Source organism: Chroicocephalus ridibundus, chromosome Z (genome assembly GCF_963924245.1).
Source record: "Chroicocephalus ridibundus chromosome Z, bChrRid1.1, whole genome shotgun sequence".
NCBI lineage: Eukaryota > Metazoa > Chordata > Aves > Charadriiformes > Laridae > Chroicocephalus > Chroicocephalus ridibundus.
Window position 1 is genome coordinate 85422695 of NC_086316.1, and position 17702 is coordinate 85440396.

Here is a 17702-nt window from a genome sequence, read left to right on the forward strand (position 1 = left end):
AATTTTACAGATTGCAGACTGCAATTATCCAGTGTGTACCAGAGAGGCTTATTTGTATGTACAGAGGTGGCTTCCGTGGGCAGAGGCATCTTTTACACCGAGCATTTGGGTGCTTTGCTTTGGCGACGTGGTTGTTTCTGGTTCCCTACAGACCCTCTGAGGACTTGGTTTTTTTCCTTGAGTTTTCCGAAAGCACTCATTTAATCTCTCTCTCCTTCTTTCCTTTCAGCTGTGGTCAGTGCCATTCCGGTGCCAACGCTAGAAAGTGCCCAGTACCCCGGGATCCTGCCGTCCCCCACCTGCGGATACCCCCACCCGCAGTTCACCCTCCGGCCGGTGCCGTTCCCGACCCTCTCCGTGGACAGGACCTTTGGAGCAGCAAGAAGTCAGTACTTTTCTCCTGCTATTTGCTATGACAGTGCTTGGAAATGCGTTGTTACCTGTCATCGGGATGTGTAAGCTCTAGCCAATTCGAATCACGCCGTCGTGGTTTTTGGGAGCCAGGATAAGTCCAGTCTGGTACCAGCAACTGGCCACGGGCTGCCTCCAGTTGCAATTTCCGATCTGTACTGCACACCTTAAAAGTTAAAAGTCATTGCATTTCTACTCCAATCCTGTCTTTTCTGCAGGTCTGTCACTCGTTTCACTGTACTTTAATTCCCTTTGCTTTATTCATGAGGATATTCCCCAAAAAACGCCGGCTTCAAGAGCTCATCTTCATCCCGAGGCAGGATCTAGCATCATCGTTCATTAAAATCATCCATGGTAGCACTTACCCGACCTCTCCACACAGTGTCTTCCCAGGCTCAGCTGCCCTCGCTGCGAGAAGTATTTTCTTTAATGTATCTAACTTGCTGAAATTTAAGCCAATTGTTTCTTGATTCGATGGTAGCGGGAATAGAGAACAGTTTCTTTTCTTCCTTTTGCACATCCTTTTACACATGTGAATGCCGCTCTGCCGTCTCGCGTCGCCCGTCTCTCCTCGCGAGTGAGCTCTGTATTCACATTTGCTCCTCTGCAGCAATAGATTTGTGGGTTGTGGGTTCCCGTAACTGTTTTTCACCTTACCGTGATCACCCCCGGCCTCACCTTCCCAACTTGGAAGCCTCTGCCGCGCCCGCAGCCATCTGTTCTTTCTTCAAGCCTAACGAGCGTGCTCTGGCATATTAATTAGAGTTGGAGGGCTCGTATTTTCTTACAGTTCTCTCTTCGCTCTACCGCATAGCGAGTCTGAATTATTGACAGATTAATGTCAATCTGTTACACCTATTTTTTTCCCATCGCCGAGAGTCCGTGCTGCTGGTCTGCCGGGAACTGATCTCGAAATGGCTGATTTTTTTTCCTCCTGTTTGGTTGCCGCTTTCGGTCAGTTCAGACAGGTCCGTGGGGGCCGGGGATTGAAATCCAGTGGTGGGATTGTAGGGAAAAGGTGGGTTCGGGTGTCCTTGTCCTCGCCCTAATGTTCAGTCATCGCCCTGACATCTTCAGCGTGGTTGATGAGGTCCTTCCAAAGGTAGATGGCCGTTTTCCTTGGAGGGCCTCGCTGAAGTAATCGGGTTTTGATCTGCTGCTTAAATTAATACCAAACCCCACCACAAATGCAATGCACGGAAACAAAGTAGATGGAGTTTCAAAGTAGATTCAGATTAGATGTTGGGGAATAAAACCCAAAGTCACTACCCTGTGCCTGATCACGGAGATGGAAGAAGAAAAATTTGAGGCCTTTTCTCAGCCTTCGTCATTTCAGCTTGCTCATAAAGGCCCTGAGCATTTAGGTTTATATAATGGCGCATTCATTACTTCTTGTTTTAAGGATGGGTGAAGGGATATAAAATCATAGAATCACAGAATGGTTTGGGTTGGAAGGGACCTTTAAAGGCCGTGTAGTCCAGCCCCCTGCCATGAGCAGGGACATCTTCAACTCGATCAAGTTGCTCCAAGCCCCGTCCAACCTGACCTGGAATGTTTCCAGGGATGGGGCATCTCCCACCTCCCTGGGCAACTGGGGCCGGAGTCTCACCGCCCTCAGCGTAAAAAAAATCTTCCTTACATCTAGGCTGAATTTTCCCTCTTTCAGTTTAAAGCCATCACCCCTTGTCCTGTCACAGCAGGCCCTGCTAAAGCCTGTCCCCATCTTTCTTCGAAGTCCCCGTTAAGTTCAGAAAAGCCACCATAAGGTCTCCCTGGAGCCTTCCTTTCTCCAGGCTGAACACCCCCAACTCTCTCAGCCTGTCGATGTAGACTTTTGTACATAACATCATGGTTCAAATATGATGCCAGAAGGTTTTCTCAGCACGCGGGTGCTGTTGCTGCCGAGTGCCAGCGCTGGGCTCCGTCAGCCCAGCTGGAAGAGCGGTCCATCTCCAGCACATCCGACTGAAAAGCAGCTGCTTCGTTTGTGGCTCACCTCCCGCTGCCGCACCGCAGCAGAGAACGGGGATATATCAACAAAATTACTCTTAACTCTTCAAATTTATTTATTTTGGGGGCTATTTTCTTAATATGATCACGCGGTTGAGAGCAAGTAGCAGTTAAAGAGACTACGGAGACGCTACATAAAGCTTTTTTGGTGTGTTTTGCCCCTCAGTGAAAAATTTGCTTGACTCTTGACCAATCGGAGCTGTGTCTGAAGAAGAAATACCCGGCAATAATTCCTCAGAGACGCAGCCTACCTGCGGTACTGCATGACCGAGCAGCCCATTGATCAAGACGTAGCAATCCCTGAATAAATCATATGCCATGCCATTAGCGAGGGTGTTGCTCAGCATCCCGCCGTACAGACGATGCTCAAACACCTTCTTCTGTTTCTGAAGGCCTTTTTCATTGACCCGAAGATTGGAGTGCTGCAACTTATCTTGAGGACAAATGTTCCGCTGAAGAGGAAATGAAAGAAAATGGAAAAAAGAGTCAGGCCCCAGCCAGGGCTTGAATAATAAGCTGTCTTGCCTGTTTGATTGCTGCTGATGACACCACCAGCCATAAAATGCAATGGCTAAATATCAGTTTTTCCAGGCAGAAAACATCTCTGAGCCATGATGAAGTGACTTTTGTCTGGTCAGCAATCCTTCCCGCGGCTTGCCTTCTCCTCCAGGCTCCTCCAGAGCTCCATCACACCCGCTGCTTACAACGTTGTCAAGACAGGGAGGAGAAAATGGTGACATTTCTAATTTGCCATGTATTAAAGAAGAAAGGAGATGTTGTTATTCCTCCTCTGCCACAACTGTTGGAGATGCTGAGCCATCACGGTCTCCAGTAGGGAAAGAAGAGAGCTGGAGGAAACCGTCTCCCACTTAGGAGGTACTGGGGTGGCCCCAGCCCCATCCGCATGCTGGTCAGCAGAAACCGTTCGTGTTCTGGTCCCATCCCGACCGCACTTTTACAGGAGACTAACCCTAAAGATTACAACTGGTCCAACAGCGCCATTTTTAGAGGGAGCCATTCATCAGTGTATTGCCCTGATGATCCATATGATGAAAACTTGGAGATGGTCAGAAAATAAGGGTTTTTTTTAAAAATAAAGATACATTATTTTCTAGTATTAAAAAGAAAGATGGAAAATTGTGTAAACCAGAATAATAAAACAAGAATTCTATTAATAGCTCTAGATAGTTGTAGAGAAGTGTCGTGGAATGAGGATAACTTTACCTACATGAATCTGTTGAAGTGAAATGCACTAAAGCAGGTATTTCCTGAGCACGTTTCCCCTTGGAGCCGGCTTTCTGGCTGTGAACAGTCAGCTCTGCAGCGAGCCCGTCCACCTGGGAAGCTTAAATCCCTTCTGCATTTAAGCTGGGAAGCTTAAATCCCTTCTAGCGTTCTGGACTTAGTGGAAATGGTCATTTTTACTCCACAGTCCGGTTTGGGTCCGGCAAGGGTTGCAGCATCTCAGAGAAGAGGGATGAACGCTGTAAGGGGGTTGTGGGTAAGGTCCTGCTTCAGGCCCCTCATTTCCTTTGTTTTCCTCTAGAAACCGAATTATCAGCAAAGCGATTTGGGTGGGTTTTTTTATTTTCAGTAGGTAATTCTTTGGATTTAACCACATATGATTTTAAAATGGTTCGGTCGCGTTCCCATGATTCAGCTTTAGGTTAGCGACTTTTTAAAAGTATTTTTCAAAAGCATTCTTTGGGATTTCCCTAAAATTGCACGAGAGTAGTAACCTGATAATAAACATACTAAAAAAAAATAAAAATTACTGCTTGTGCTACAATAACATCCGGAGACCCCGACAGGAATGGGGCCCTGGTTTGTTACTATACACGTGTATAGTCTTGCTCACATGATATAACCTGAATAAGCTGAAAAATACAGGGAAAGTCATTAGTAGGTAGGGAATAACGTCCAATTTTAAGTCCCCATCTACCATCGCAGAATTGTTATTGCCTTTGGGTTTCAATCTGTATTGATTTTTCATTACCCCAGACTGTGGCGGAGCCAACAGCCACAAATCCACGCGGGGGCTATTTCCAGTCTTGCTTCTTAATAGAAGATACACAATGTGAAAAATAGGTTCAGAAACCTAAATTCATTAAACTTGGTTAACGGCGTTGTACCAACCGACAATTAGGTGAAAGCAAAGGGAAGATCAAAAGACTTTGTATCGCATATATTTTCGTCTCCTTGGTGAGCGGTGTCCACGGCTATTGAAGTTCAAAGCCAGCTCATTCTTAGTGTTCCTCACACATAAAATGAATGTAAGTAGGGCTTTATCCAAGGCTTCTCCAAAACAATCGAGAGACCCTAATTGGTTTTACTGGGCTGTAGAATAGATCTTCACGTATAGCATAATATTTTCTTTACTCTGGCAAAATGTTTTACTAAACTCAAGAGCAGAAGATCGCAAGTGGGACGCGGCATGGTATTGTCAATAAGGAGTAAGGTCAATTGGGTGTTTACTTTCTGTAAAAAAAACAAATAAGGAAAAATTGGATTAATAGTAATAATCGGAATTCTTGGGCGCTGCTGTTGAGGTGTAAATATCTGGCTGCTAGGCAGGGGATTGGTGTAGGCGATGTAGGCAGCAGCAGCGATGTGCTCATCTTCATCCATCCTTCAAATAAACAATCCATCCTCGCTTCCTGCAGGGACTTGACTGAATTGCAAATTGATGGTTCTCATTATGTTTGCAAGCATGCACATCTTATTTTAGGAAAAAAAGAAGTCTTCTCAAGCATGAAGCACCTTCATTACGCCACTTACCTTCAATATTTAAATCCCAACTCTAGCTTCTGATTTTAATAGAGTCATCACACTTTTCAGTAATAGCTGAAGGATAACCTGAAATCTTCTATGTAATGATGGCTATGTAGGTCTCCAGATTTTACAACTAAATCCGTAAGATAAAACATACCCGTACGGTAAAGCGGTAATTTAATAGCCTTTTAATGCCGTGACCATTATGCTGATGTTAGCTGATAAAGTTGATAAAGCTTTGTTATCTGTGAACACCACTGCTGAAAATACCAAGAAGGTATTTGCTGGTGAGTAGGTGTCGGGTTTAATTGTTTCTCCAAGCAGGGCAAGAGCATCCCAAAAGAACCGTCCTTGAGGACGCCGTGTTGGGCTCCACAGGAAGTTGAGGCTTTGACAGGCATGTTGAAAGGCATTTTGAGGCTACGAGCGTAGGCAAAAGGCTTTATTTTGACTTGAAGCAAAGGCCTCACCAAGGATTTGCTCCAGAAGGCATTGTAACCTCAGGTGTGTACCTCTGTGAGACTCACACGCTGTTTTTGCATCTTCCTTGGGCAAGGTGAAGGGCAAGAAGAACCCAACGCCCATGGTAGCCTAGAGCAGCAACGCGCTGGGACATCTTCTTGAATGTGTGAGGAGTGAGTAAGGGTGGAATGAGCTAAACTATAATTCCCAGTCCACCCTGTTATAAATAATCTCAATATCTCTGGCCTCCTTAAGGAGGGTGGTGCCCTCAGAGAAGGAAAAAGAGGGGTCTGCCGGGCAAGGAAGGAAACAGAAAAGCAGCCATCAGTAATGGCGTGATAACGCGAAGAGCCTTGAAGGTGAAAACAAGGAAGATGAGCCACAGTTGAGCAAACTTTTACAAACTGTAGATGATTTTGACCTTGCTCTGATCCTGTGGTTGGATTTCTACTCGCGGTCTTCAATATTGCCAGGGCCATCTGTGATATTGCCATAGGAACAAGCAGTGGGGCTGTGGAAACGAGAAGTCCTCATTTCCATTTTTCAAAATTGTTTTGCCGCTTAGTAGGCTGTAATTACTTATATACTTTGACATTAATTATTATAAAATGCCTTGAGATTTGACTTGGCTGTGTAATTGCATGCTATTCGCGCAGTGAGTTCTGGTCGTTGCAGCAAGCTTTGAAAGAAACCAGATCCTCCGGAGCATTTTGGGTCCCAGTGTAATAACTAATTCTGATATCTCTGTGTCAGGAAGGTTGTTTTCTTCAGTAAAAGGTTGAGCTTTTCCTAGGTTTCTCTTTCCTGCCAGGAGCTGCATGACTAACCGTTGCGCTGTGAGCCATCCTGGCTGGCGTAGGTACTGTGGGGACACTGGACACCACCAACACGCTCAAATTAAAGAAGTTCCTGCTGTGATCGGCCTCTTCACTAACTGTTTTGCTTCCTTCCACTCTTCAGCTTGCAAATAGTGTCAGGCCTTGTGGGCACTCCCCATGCGGAGAACATTCTCCAGTGCTGCTCCTTGGGGCGATGGGGCAGGAACTGGGAGAGGGGACAGGAGAGGCCACCAGCCTGAGCTCTGAGGAAACCTCAACGGCACGCATGGATTTGGAAAAGAAGATAGGAGATGGTGTTTTCAGTCCAATTCTTTTATTCTCATCCTGCAATAGGAAGAAAACAGAAGCGGCAGGCTCTTCCGTGTGCATGGGGAAGTGAACTTCTTGATGCCATCCATAAAGCACCACGGCAGACTTACGCTTATCGGTCCTCCTCGTAATTAGTTCTTAACTAGTTGGGTTTGCCGTGGTAGGCATAGTGGTCAGGAAGAGGTTGTAAGGATTTCGTTATTCCAACGACAGTTCCCTTACAGGAACAAAATGATCTGTTTTCTTTGGAATTCTTTCTTGCTGTCTTTGTTTATTTTCTTCAACTCCTTAAAGTCTGAATAACGTGGGACAATACGGTTCCCCGGTGTAAAGAGCAGGAGCGAGTTCCTCCATGTGACCGAGCCTCAGTGTTAGGTGAAGAGCGGTGCCACAAATCTGGGCCATGCCGCCGGCATGCGCGAGTGCACATCCCGCCTCTCGCTGTCTTCTGTCCTTCTCCCTGTGCAGCATCTTCTTCACCGCACAGAGGAAACTCTGATTTTAGACTACAGGGGTAGAAGATTTTGCATTTATAAGTTTCAAGAGAACCTTTTTCTGCATTCAGAATGCTGGTGAAGTTAGTCTACACTCTGGACCATACCCATCCTGAAAACTCCTGTACAGTCATCATATTGTCATTTATAGTTTGGGTACGACATGGGTTTCTAGAAGGCTGTAGAAATAAAGGGCTTTTCTCTTTGTTTCAACCTTTATTTTCCTTAAAACTACGTTGACTTCTGTTTTCTGGCACGGAAAGTCCAGGGTGGAGGTTGATACTGGAAGCTTCCTTCAAGAACCACTGCAGAACATAGGGAAGCTGTCTTTTGCGTTAGAGGGTTGACGTGAAACGTTTAAATCTCTGAAAAATTGACTTTGAATATAGGCTAATAAAACAGCAACCTACTGCTTTGGCACACGGAATGTTACAGCTGTCTCGGGGAAAAACAATATTGGTGATTGGTTATGTGGAAATTAATTAAGTCCTTTCTTTGTCTTTAGCTTTTCTCCACTAGGACTGGAACAGCATCACCGTGCTGAACATAGTTGTAGCTTGTTCCAATCTCCACATGATGTATGTGTTTATTAAGGTTTAATCTTTAAAGGCACGTAGAGAGGAGATAAAAATATCATGCTTGGGGGTTTTGTTGGGGGTTTTTTTTGTTTTGTTTTGTTTTTTTTTAAAGGAAAATGTTTTGAGCTCCAAATGGCACACTCTGAGGAACATCTGGTTTTTAATTCATCTGCCAGTAACTTTTGATGGAACTGTTTACACATTTCCTGCGCCGCCTTGGAGGGCGGAGGCTAATGCTGTCCCTTCTGCCGAAAATCACCATAAAAGTAGGAAACGGGACATAAAAAATACATCAATAAGAGCGGCTTGGGTTTTTCTTTCCTTTTTTAACTCTCCTCTCGCAGCTGTAAACGAAGGCCCCGCACCGCAGCAGCCGTCCTTGCTACCGCAGACGCAGCCTGAGCACTCCACCACCGAGGATGCCCCCAGCAGAACCATCCCCACCGCCTGCGTCCGCCCTACGCACCCTCTCCGCAGCTTTGCCAACCCCTTGCTACCTCCGCCCATGAGTGCAATAGAACCGAAAGTCCCTTACACACCGCTTCTGTCTCAAACAGGTAAGAGTGACGGCGGGGGGGGGAGATCTCCGGTACCGCTCATCCCAACCACTTGCCTTTCCATTCGTGAGAAAACGGGGAGCGCGAGACTGTCCCGTACCTTGAAGAAATATCAATAAGTGCTCGCCGTTTTATGATTATAATCCAATATCTCATTCTGACAACCCGGAATAAAAAAAAAAAAAAATCAGGACAAGGCAATAGCTTAAAACCAGAGTTAACAAGTCAGTGATAAAAATGAATTAAATGAGATGCCAAATTAATCACTTGGTCTTGTTTCCCGTCTCCTGTTATGCTACAGTACGTTGAACCGGTGCCAAATGCTTGCCTCGTGTTTCAAGGCTTGCCTTTTCGATAATGAAAGGACTATTTATGTATGCTGGGAAAGAACCGACTGCCATCCACTCCTGTGTGCAGCCTACTTCAAAATTAAATAGCGAGCCTGTGAGGAACAGAAAGAAAATGACTATTTAAAAAAAAAATGAAAAAAAAAGGGCGTAAAATGGTGCCGCCGTTGAATGAAGCTGGGGGCTGGTTTCGGAGACGTTTCACAGATCAAAGGCAGTGAAACGTTCATTGATGGCATGGCAGCGTGGGGCACGGCAGAGCGAAGCGGGGACGGTGTCTCCCAGCTCATCCCTGGCTTTGTTTCCAGAGCAGCACCGATTCTAGAGAGCTGTTTTAAAACTTCACCCTTGGATCAAAGGAACACGCGTGCATGATAGATCTGCTGTCTGCTGTGTTCATGAAGTCGGGCCAGCGCTAGAATTGCTCTTCACGTGAACCGGTGTAATTTGAGTAACACTATTTCCCTTGTAACCCTAACTCCTAGAGCTATTCAGGGATAAAGCCCAAGAGTTTGCAGCCTGGTACCTCATTTTAACTGTTTGCTTTACTCCTTTAGCTTGGATAATCTCCAGTTTGGCTCAGCCAACCTTTGAGATTGCAGCTTTATTCTTTTCTCTTCCGATGCTGCTTTCCGAGCGTAGCTTTCTTGCCATACAGCATATGTTAGGTCGATGCTTGCAACGAGCAGGCTACCAAAACAGCCCCGCGTTTTCACTGGAAGCACCTGCTCTCCGTCAGCAAGTAATCCAGTTTCTGACAGCGGGCAGAAGTAGATAAATCCTTCTTTGTTGGAGAACCGCTTTTGCCAAATCGCGCGGCGGAATTATTTGTTATACGTAACAGCGTCCATTCATCTTTATGTAGCGCTGCATTTTACTTCGTGAGGATGCAGTTTGTGTCTTACTCCAGTGAGTGACCCTGGTTACCTCCAAAGGGCTGTTTGTTCTCTGAGTCAATCAGAGTTTACATTTTAACCGTTATAATGGGGGGGGGGGGGGGCGAGGTAAAAAGAGAGGACGTTGGGGCGTGTTACTAAATGATACAGCATCCCATCGTCCCGAAAAATAAAATTGCCCTTTTTTGGGGTGAGTAACCTGATGTAAGCAGACGCAATGTTGCCTGCAAACAACGTGCGGGACTTTGTTACTGGGCAAAATTAAGAACTGAAGGTTTATGGCAACGATCCGCCATAAAGCAATGGAGATAAATAGAGCAAATGCTAAAGCAATGAAAAAAAATGGTTTTCTGGACTCGGTCACATCGACGAAAACATGTTGCTGGGTTCTGTACGGCATTCAAACTCTTGTATTCACTGGCATACTGAAACCACAATGTCTGCTTTTTAGAATTGTGTCTGACGTCATTTCTGATCTGCCTCCGGCTTGTTTGTGGTGTTGGGGGCTATTTATTTCTCTCCGCGCATTGTTTCTCTTGCTTTTCTCAATGCGCTTGTCCTCGGAGCCAGTAGCCAGACTGATGTTGTCTCCTTTACCAATTCCTTGTCGAATGTTAACCGGGCGGTGGGGTGTGCAGAGCTGATCCTGATCCTGCCCATCGTCCCTCAAAACTGGGTTGCTCTTTCAGTACCCACTCCTGAATCCCACTCCTCTCTGGAACCCAGATTTGTCGTCTTTTCACTTAAAATGGGGAGAGAGAAAGCATTGAAAAAGAGAAGTCAAGAAAAAGCGCTTCATTTCACCAGCAATTTTGAGAGTTTAATACTACCCATGAGCAAGGTATCTCAGCCACAGCTAGATACCCGCAAAAGGGAAATTTTGAAGACTTCTGTGACTTTACCAAGCTTGTGATGTATTTCTCTATTTGAACAAAACCTCCTAAAGACGAGGACTGCCGTGTCCCTGCAGTCTCTCATCCCTAGTAGCTGGCAGAGCAAGGGTGGCTGAGCTCTTTGGAGGCCACCTGAGACAATTCCCTTGTGCACCACATCTGCTAATTATACCCCACTTAGGGACATCGCAGGTTTAAAAGGCTCTTAGCAAATTGCCACGTTGGAATAATAACTGTTACTTTGCTTAACCGCATAGATAGAATTAATTAATTTTTCATTACGTTTTTCTTAGACTTGAGACATTTTTACATGTCCTATGTAATAAAGTAATAGGGCAATAGGTAATGGACTCCTCATCACTTAAACCAATTAAACTGCTTTTGGCTTTGCTGTCCTATTTTTTAAAAGCATGTCAATCAGGTGTCTTATCCCTCCAGACAATACATGACTAATGGAAGGATCCTGCAGAATTCCGAAGGGGAGAAAGCAGCGGAGAACTGCAGAGATGGAGCCAGAGGTTTCCAGCAAAGACTTTAAAAAGCAGGAACCTGAAGTTCAGTGGTGATTTCCCTTGAAATCCCGTCATTGCTGGTTTGCAGACCCTCCTCCCTCCATCCCGACGAGTTTTACATCTCCTTTTATAAAGAAGCTTGGGTGGAAATGCCGAGCAGCGGTGTCTTCTGGTCCTCGGCCAACCCCACCGCCTGCCCCACGGCCCACCGCATGCTGACGCTCCAGATACGTTTGTATATTTAGATTATAGTCCTGGAGCCCACGTCTAACGCTGGGCCCCATGCGATACTAGTATCAGAATTAATTTTTGGATCTTGCCCAGAGAACAGATGAGGCCAGGGCTTTTTCTTGGCTTTGATTGACCCGATGCTGAAAGGAGGCGTCTCCTCTAATATTTTATCTATTCAGTATATCTCTGTACTGGCATTATAATTAGCGGTTAAACTCTATCAAATGGTTCATAAAAAAGACGTACAGAGATCATTATTCAGTTGTGGGGGATTTTGCCATGGGGAGATTAATAAATATTTTAAAGGCTGTGCTCCTGGTTTTGGGTCATGACACCAGCCTAAGCCAGAGCTAAAATCTGCCATTTTTCTTCTTTTTTTTTTTTCCCCTTTTTTCTTTTTGCTGGAGCCCAGTAAATCTGAACCCTTCACCTTAAGCCCTTCCCGTTGATGTTTTATAGGAGATCTCACCTTTTCATCACTGCTTTCTGATGGAGCACTTGAGGTTCCTAATACTTATTCTGAAGGCGTGAGACTCACTCCCCGGTATTTCCAATCCCCACCGCGGCTGCACTTGCTCCTCTTTGCAAATCATACACATAGGCATAGAAGTGATTTGACTTAGTCCCCTTTCAGGTTAAATAGAAAATGTTTGATGGAGTGTTGAGCTTATTGCATTATAGATCTGACATAAATTCCCCAAATGGACAGGATAGATTTTTTTTTTTTTTTTTTTTTTTTTTAACACCCTCTCAAATGAAAATTCCTTTTAGGTCTTGATGATCAGCTGCACTTTAAATGAACCTGAATTAGGAGGTCATTTTTCTTCTGCAGAAGCAAGTGCGAGGTGATAAAAAATACCGCCTGTGAAGTGGTGGGTTTTGTATTGTGTCACAGTTCTAAAACTTCACCCTTTTCGGGCTCCTGTATCTTTTTGCGAGACTGTAAAAGCGCTGCTTTTTTTTCTAGCGCGAACTCACCAAAAAAATGCAGTTGGAAATCCAAATGGTCGTCTTCTCGGGCTTCCTGGAATCACTCAGGGATGCCCCAGGGCTAAAAAAGACTTTATTGTACAGCAAAATTGACCTTGATTTTCCTCCCTCCTGCTGAGCTGTAGGCGATGCCCCAAACCGGCAAAGGGCTGGGAGCGCAGGGGAAGGGTTGCACAGCAGAGAAACCACTCCAGATTTATTTCTTCGCCTCTTTTTGGGGGGAAAAGAAAATAAAACCCTCATATTCTCAATGTTTGGGGAGTAAAAGTGAAGAGCGAGGTGAAGAAATCCGGCGGTAAACATCCCTGTGTAAAAAGCAGGAGCTGGATATTGCCTGGACATCGGTAAAAATCCTTCCCGCATCCAGGCTGACCCACGCACTATTTTCATTACCCGATGGGATAAGAAAGCCTGATAAGAAAATGAGCTCCCTGAGGTGGGTTTTTTTTGTGCTGCTTTTATGGTTTTTTTGTAGCTATTGTAAGAAAAGACCCAGAAAACCAAGATAAGAGTGAAGGTTTGCAAAGCCAGCGTTAAAACCATGAGCTGGCGGTCAAATAAATAAGGGATGAAATCAAGAGGAAAAAAAGGGTATATTGGTATTAAGCGGTGAATCCTGGGCTGTAATAATCTCAAACAGCGAAGGTTTGGGGCCTCCGTAGATGTCGAAATTACAGTGATCCTTAGAAGAGTGAATATAGGAGGAATATAGAAAGAATTTCCAATCGTGCTGAAAACAGACTGCTCCTCCCAGGAGCATTGGCGGAATCACTGCGACGCCAGTGTCTTGAGCATCGCATCTCAGGTGGAGTGTTTAGGGAGGGAAATCCCAAGAATAAAACTTTTGGCTGCAAATTAGGCAAATTTTGGAGACGCGACCTTAGAACCCTCTGGTGCTGGATTTATAAGTTCAGTTGCTTGTCCCTTTTTTTTTTTAGAGTGTGTAATCCCCTCTCATGCAAAGTGGGGAGTGAATTTGTGAGGGCATTTATTCTGGACAGTCAGTTCGCTCTAATTAATTAGCTGTATAACCAAATTCTGGGTCCTTTCCTTTTTTTTTTTTTTCTTTTTTTTGGGGGGTAGGCGGGGGGAAGTTTACCGTTCATGATAAAAAACACAAATGAAAACCTCTTGCTTCTAATTTGAACTCAGGCGTTGAATTTGAAGGCAACTAAGAACTTTTTTGTTAATAGGGTATAAAAATCTTTCTGGCGTAGGGTTTTTTATTCTTATTTTAGTGATGAGTGTAAATAAGACGATGGACTTCCCTTTATCATAGCCTACAGTAAGCAAGGTCTGTAAGTTCACTGAAAACATGGGAATGATTCATTCTTCGACCTTTTATTCCGAAATTGTAGCTTTTTGCACTAGAAATGATTCCCACATTCAAATGAATCTGATTCAAATCTGATTCCCAGATTCAAATGAAAATTATTCTTTTATTTCATAAGCTTTTACCTCATCCCCCCCCCCCCCCCCCGCTTCAATTTCAAAATACATTTTTCTTTTTATGAAAGCAAACTTCTGCCACTCAACCGGGAAAGGCGTTGACACGCAAAGTGTCGTGAAAGGTTTAATTCTTTCTATTGCAGAAACCTGGCCCCAGTCCAGTGAAGTTTAATTAGCATGCCGGTAACTTGAGGCACCGGAGTTGTCTAATTAAAATCCACGGGACAACTGGAAGGTGTAAAGGGAAACGTGGATTTAGGTGCTCGTCTGGGTGGATGAACTGATTCCTCTTCGGCGTGTCGTGGTTTTGGCCGGATTGGCCAAGCAGAACGACAGATGGCCTTCCCCCCGCTCTCTCCTCAGAGAGGAGAGGAAGAGAGGAGGAGATTTACGAGTTTAGAAGAAGAACTAAACTACTTTAATGAAAATAATAATAAACAAGAAAATAGTAAATAATAATAGAATAATAAAAATGAAAGGAAAACAAAAAGTATACAATATATACAAAAACCGTATCCAGCTCCCAGGATGACGATGGCGTCACCAGCAGGCACAGGGAAAGTCCCAGACTGGAGTCAGCGACAGACAGGAGCTGAATTCCGGAACTAGAGTCAGGAGTGCTCGGATCGGGATCAAAGGCAAATGAACAGACAGGGTCCTCCTCAGACGTCGGCCATTGAAGAAAAAACGAGCCAGGGCCCCCTTTGCCCCTTTGATCCTCAGCATTTACACTGAGCGTGATGCCGATGGGATGGAACACCCTGTTGGTCAGTTTGGGGTCACCCGTCCCGTCTGCTCCTCCCCGCAGGTGGGACCCCTCTGCGCTTCTCCGCTTCCCACCCTCTAACGGGGCAAATCAGCGAAGTTCGCTGCCCTTGGTTGTTATCGCAGTAAGGCTAAGCAAGAGCCTCCGTGCGCACCGTTCCTTGGTGTAATCAGGTCTTACCACTCTGAGAGTGAGCAGCGTGCGAACAATACGCTGTTAACTTCGGACGTTGGTCAGTCAGAAGAGGCCCAGCTAAAAAGTAAAATTACAAACCAGAAAATTGGTTCTGTTTTACCTCAAACCGGGACAGATGTAAATGATGTATTTCAATACAAGGCAGCAGTCCAATCGTTAAATTAGATACTAATAATTATACTGTAAATCCAGAGAAAGATTTAACGGTGGGCCATTCTGTCTTCCTGTGTTTCATAAGCAGAGAAACAAAACTTTCTCCCCCGCGTGTACAATTTTCCGTGTTCATTTGGGGCTGTATTTGTCGTCATCGAACAGTTGCGGCCAACGAGGCCCTTTTGCCCTAACACTTATTTATCCCACGTAGTATTTCCAGCAAATAGGTTAAAAACACGAAGAGCAGCTGAGAAGACGGAGGACGGATCTCTCTCGCGTTGCCGTGTGTTTGAGCAGGCTGTGTTGGTTTTGTCTCGAATCGTCCTTTCCAAACTCACCGTTCCTGTGCCTATTTTGAAACCGTCGCACGTAAAAATGCGTGAAGTTCCTCGGTGGTATTTCAAAAGCCTCCCCGACAGGCAGTCTCAGTCCTTGCTTGGTACCGTATTCTGGAGAGTGATTAAATGACCTCTTTCTCTTTTGTGTTTTATTTCTCTTTTTACTCTATTTCTCCTGCTATCAAATGCTTCTAAATTAAACTTTGCCTCTTTATAGAACAATTTCCCTTGTGGAATGAGCCAAGCCTCCATTGATTATCGCTTCAAAAGTCATTTTTAGAAACTCAATTTCACCGTGAAAAATATTTTCCCCACCTGTAAAGTAAAACAGCTGAGTCTTCAACTAATATTTTTCATATAGTTACATATTTTGTTCCCCTGGGAGGCACCGTCTTACTTACAGAGGAACATCCTGCCACGGAGACGGAGGTGAGCTCACTTCTATGTGTTATTCTCATCTGCCATGCTTCGACTTTCAAGTCATTTAAACTGACACTGGTTTTACTGGGGGAAGTGCCAAGGATTTGATCCTTTTGTGATTCTCTGTTGTGCTTTTATGAGATTACCTCTTTCTATCGCAAGGTAAGCGGCAGACCCCACCAGCTTTTATTACTCGATAGAGTAAACATCTGGCTTTGCATTTCTATACAGCCCTCCTTCCCCACCCTTCAAGTTCAGGCTGCCAGTCTCTTTACTGTTAGAAGTATCTGGGGCACGGGAAATTCTTAAATAATTTTAATTTTCCGGATTGATTGCTTCCAGTTCTGTGTGCTATGACATAATCTCTGCGGGAGCATCCTTGTGGGTTCCTCCCTGCCTGCCGATCTGCACGGCTAGGAGCAGCTCTGGTTAACGACACAGATCGTTTTGGTCTTGCGTCCTGTTGGTTGGAAAAAACTGTGGAGAAGGCGTGAGAGGCAAGGCCAGAAAAGGTTATCCTCATTTCTGACATTGCCTTCTGGTTTCTGCAGCTAATTTTCACTTGTATAGCCTCATTATACAGGATTCACCTTGGTCCTCTTCATCCTCCAAGAATCCTCCTTTCTTATGAAAGCAAAGGCTTGCTTGCACCCCAGTAGATTGATCAATTTTCAGCTGCCGCCTCAGACCAGGTGATTTTCAACCGTGGATCTTCAACTTCCCGTCTTTGATGTATGCCCTGTCTGATGGGTTATTGGGTATAAGAATATATCTGTCTCCCCAGTTTGGCAATTTTCTATTTAAGTTTTCGGATCGGCTTTATGAGACGTGTCTATGAACGCCTTGCCCGATCCAAAATACTCTTGGCTTTTGTTGAAAATGCTAAACCAACAACGAAAAAAATCAGCTTCAGATTAATGAAACGTTGAACATTTTGTCCAACTCTGGAATCAACAGACTCAAATGGCTGCGGGTTGACAACGGGGACCAGCAGCCCGTATACAACACAATGCATCTTCATGCACAGTCCTCTTTTCGGAGTTTCTCCGGTGTCCTGTCTGCTGTCGCACCTCGTGTTTGATGATGGTTGTGTGTGTTTTATGGAGAGCAGAATATTAGGAAGATACATTTTAAAAAATGCTAGATGTCCTGTCTCTAACTCTGGTGACTATCTGGTGTTTGAGCCCAGATACGTCCTTCCTAAGCCCAGCTGTTGGTGATCTCTGTGAGGAGCACCTTGGCATTGCGAGCTTGATCCACATCTCGCTGGGGTTGATGGAAAGCCTCTCACTGCCTTTCAATCTTGCATTACCCCCTAGTGAAACCCAAGTACTGCAATCCTTCTGAGAAGCGCAGAGTTCGCAGGCAAAGCTGATTCCGTCACGTTTTTTGAGCTTTCCAGATAGGATCTTCCCAACGCTCTGTAAAATAACATTTCTATTTGCTTTGGTTCTGCCAAAAATTGCTTCCCTCATACACTTGAAGGTGGTAGTTGACTTCTCTGAGGCACGTGCCCACTTGTAGGCTTGAAGTCAGAAGCGTCCAGGCTTTGCTCTTCCCTCATTTCCTTCTGTTAGACCCAGCAGAATTTATGGCAAAACTTCCTGTTCCTTCTCAGAGATATGACTCATTCCTAGCTAATTTTAGACTCCTGATGAATGGGTGTCTGCTCTGTGCCAGTCACATAAGCTCACTGTGCAGCCAAAGGAGAGAGAGAGAGAGAGAGAGGGGATCTTCTGAAAGACAATTCATCCAACCTCTCCGCAGACTTTGGAAGGTGCTTCTTTCCATTGGTGATTGAGGGAGATGAAAGACCCAGCGGAGACTCATCCCTGACTTTTAAACAGCTGAAGCGATGTGAAATTCGGCTGAAGGGATGTGATGCGCGGTCTGGCCTCCTTGCTGTGAAAGGCTGAAAGTTTGCATGAGCAGCAGAAAGGTCCCTGCAGTTGCCTTTGTGTTACTCCAGCTCCAGCTGTATTTCCAAGCTTTTGCTAGTAATAGATTTCATACGTCTTTTGTAGGTATCAAAATATTAAGAACTGGTCCTAGATACAGATCTTAGAATCGCAGAATACCA

General features: G+C 44.9%; 1 protein-coding gene across 1 annotated transcript in view; it reads left to right on the top strand.

Moving 5' to 3' along the window:
• Positions 1 to 17702, top strand: part of DCC (DCC netrin 1 receptor) — a 587525-nt gene that overhangs the window by 561512 nt on the left and 8311 nt on the right. The window contains exons 26-27 of the mRNA XM_063320711.1: positions 230 to 385; positions 8220 to 8432. Of these exons, the coding sequence (XP_063176781.1) occupies positions 230 to 385; positions 8220 to 8432 (369 nt within the window). The remainder of the gene's footprint in view (positions 1 to 229; positions 386 to 8219; positions 8433 to 17702) is intronic.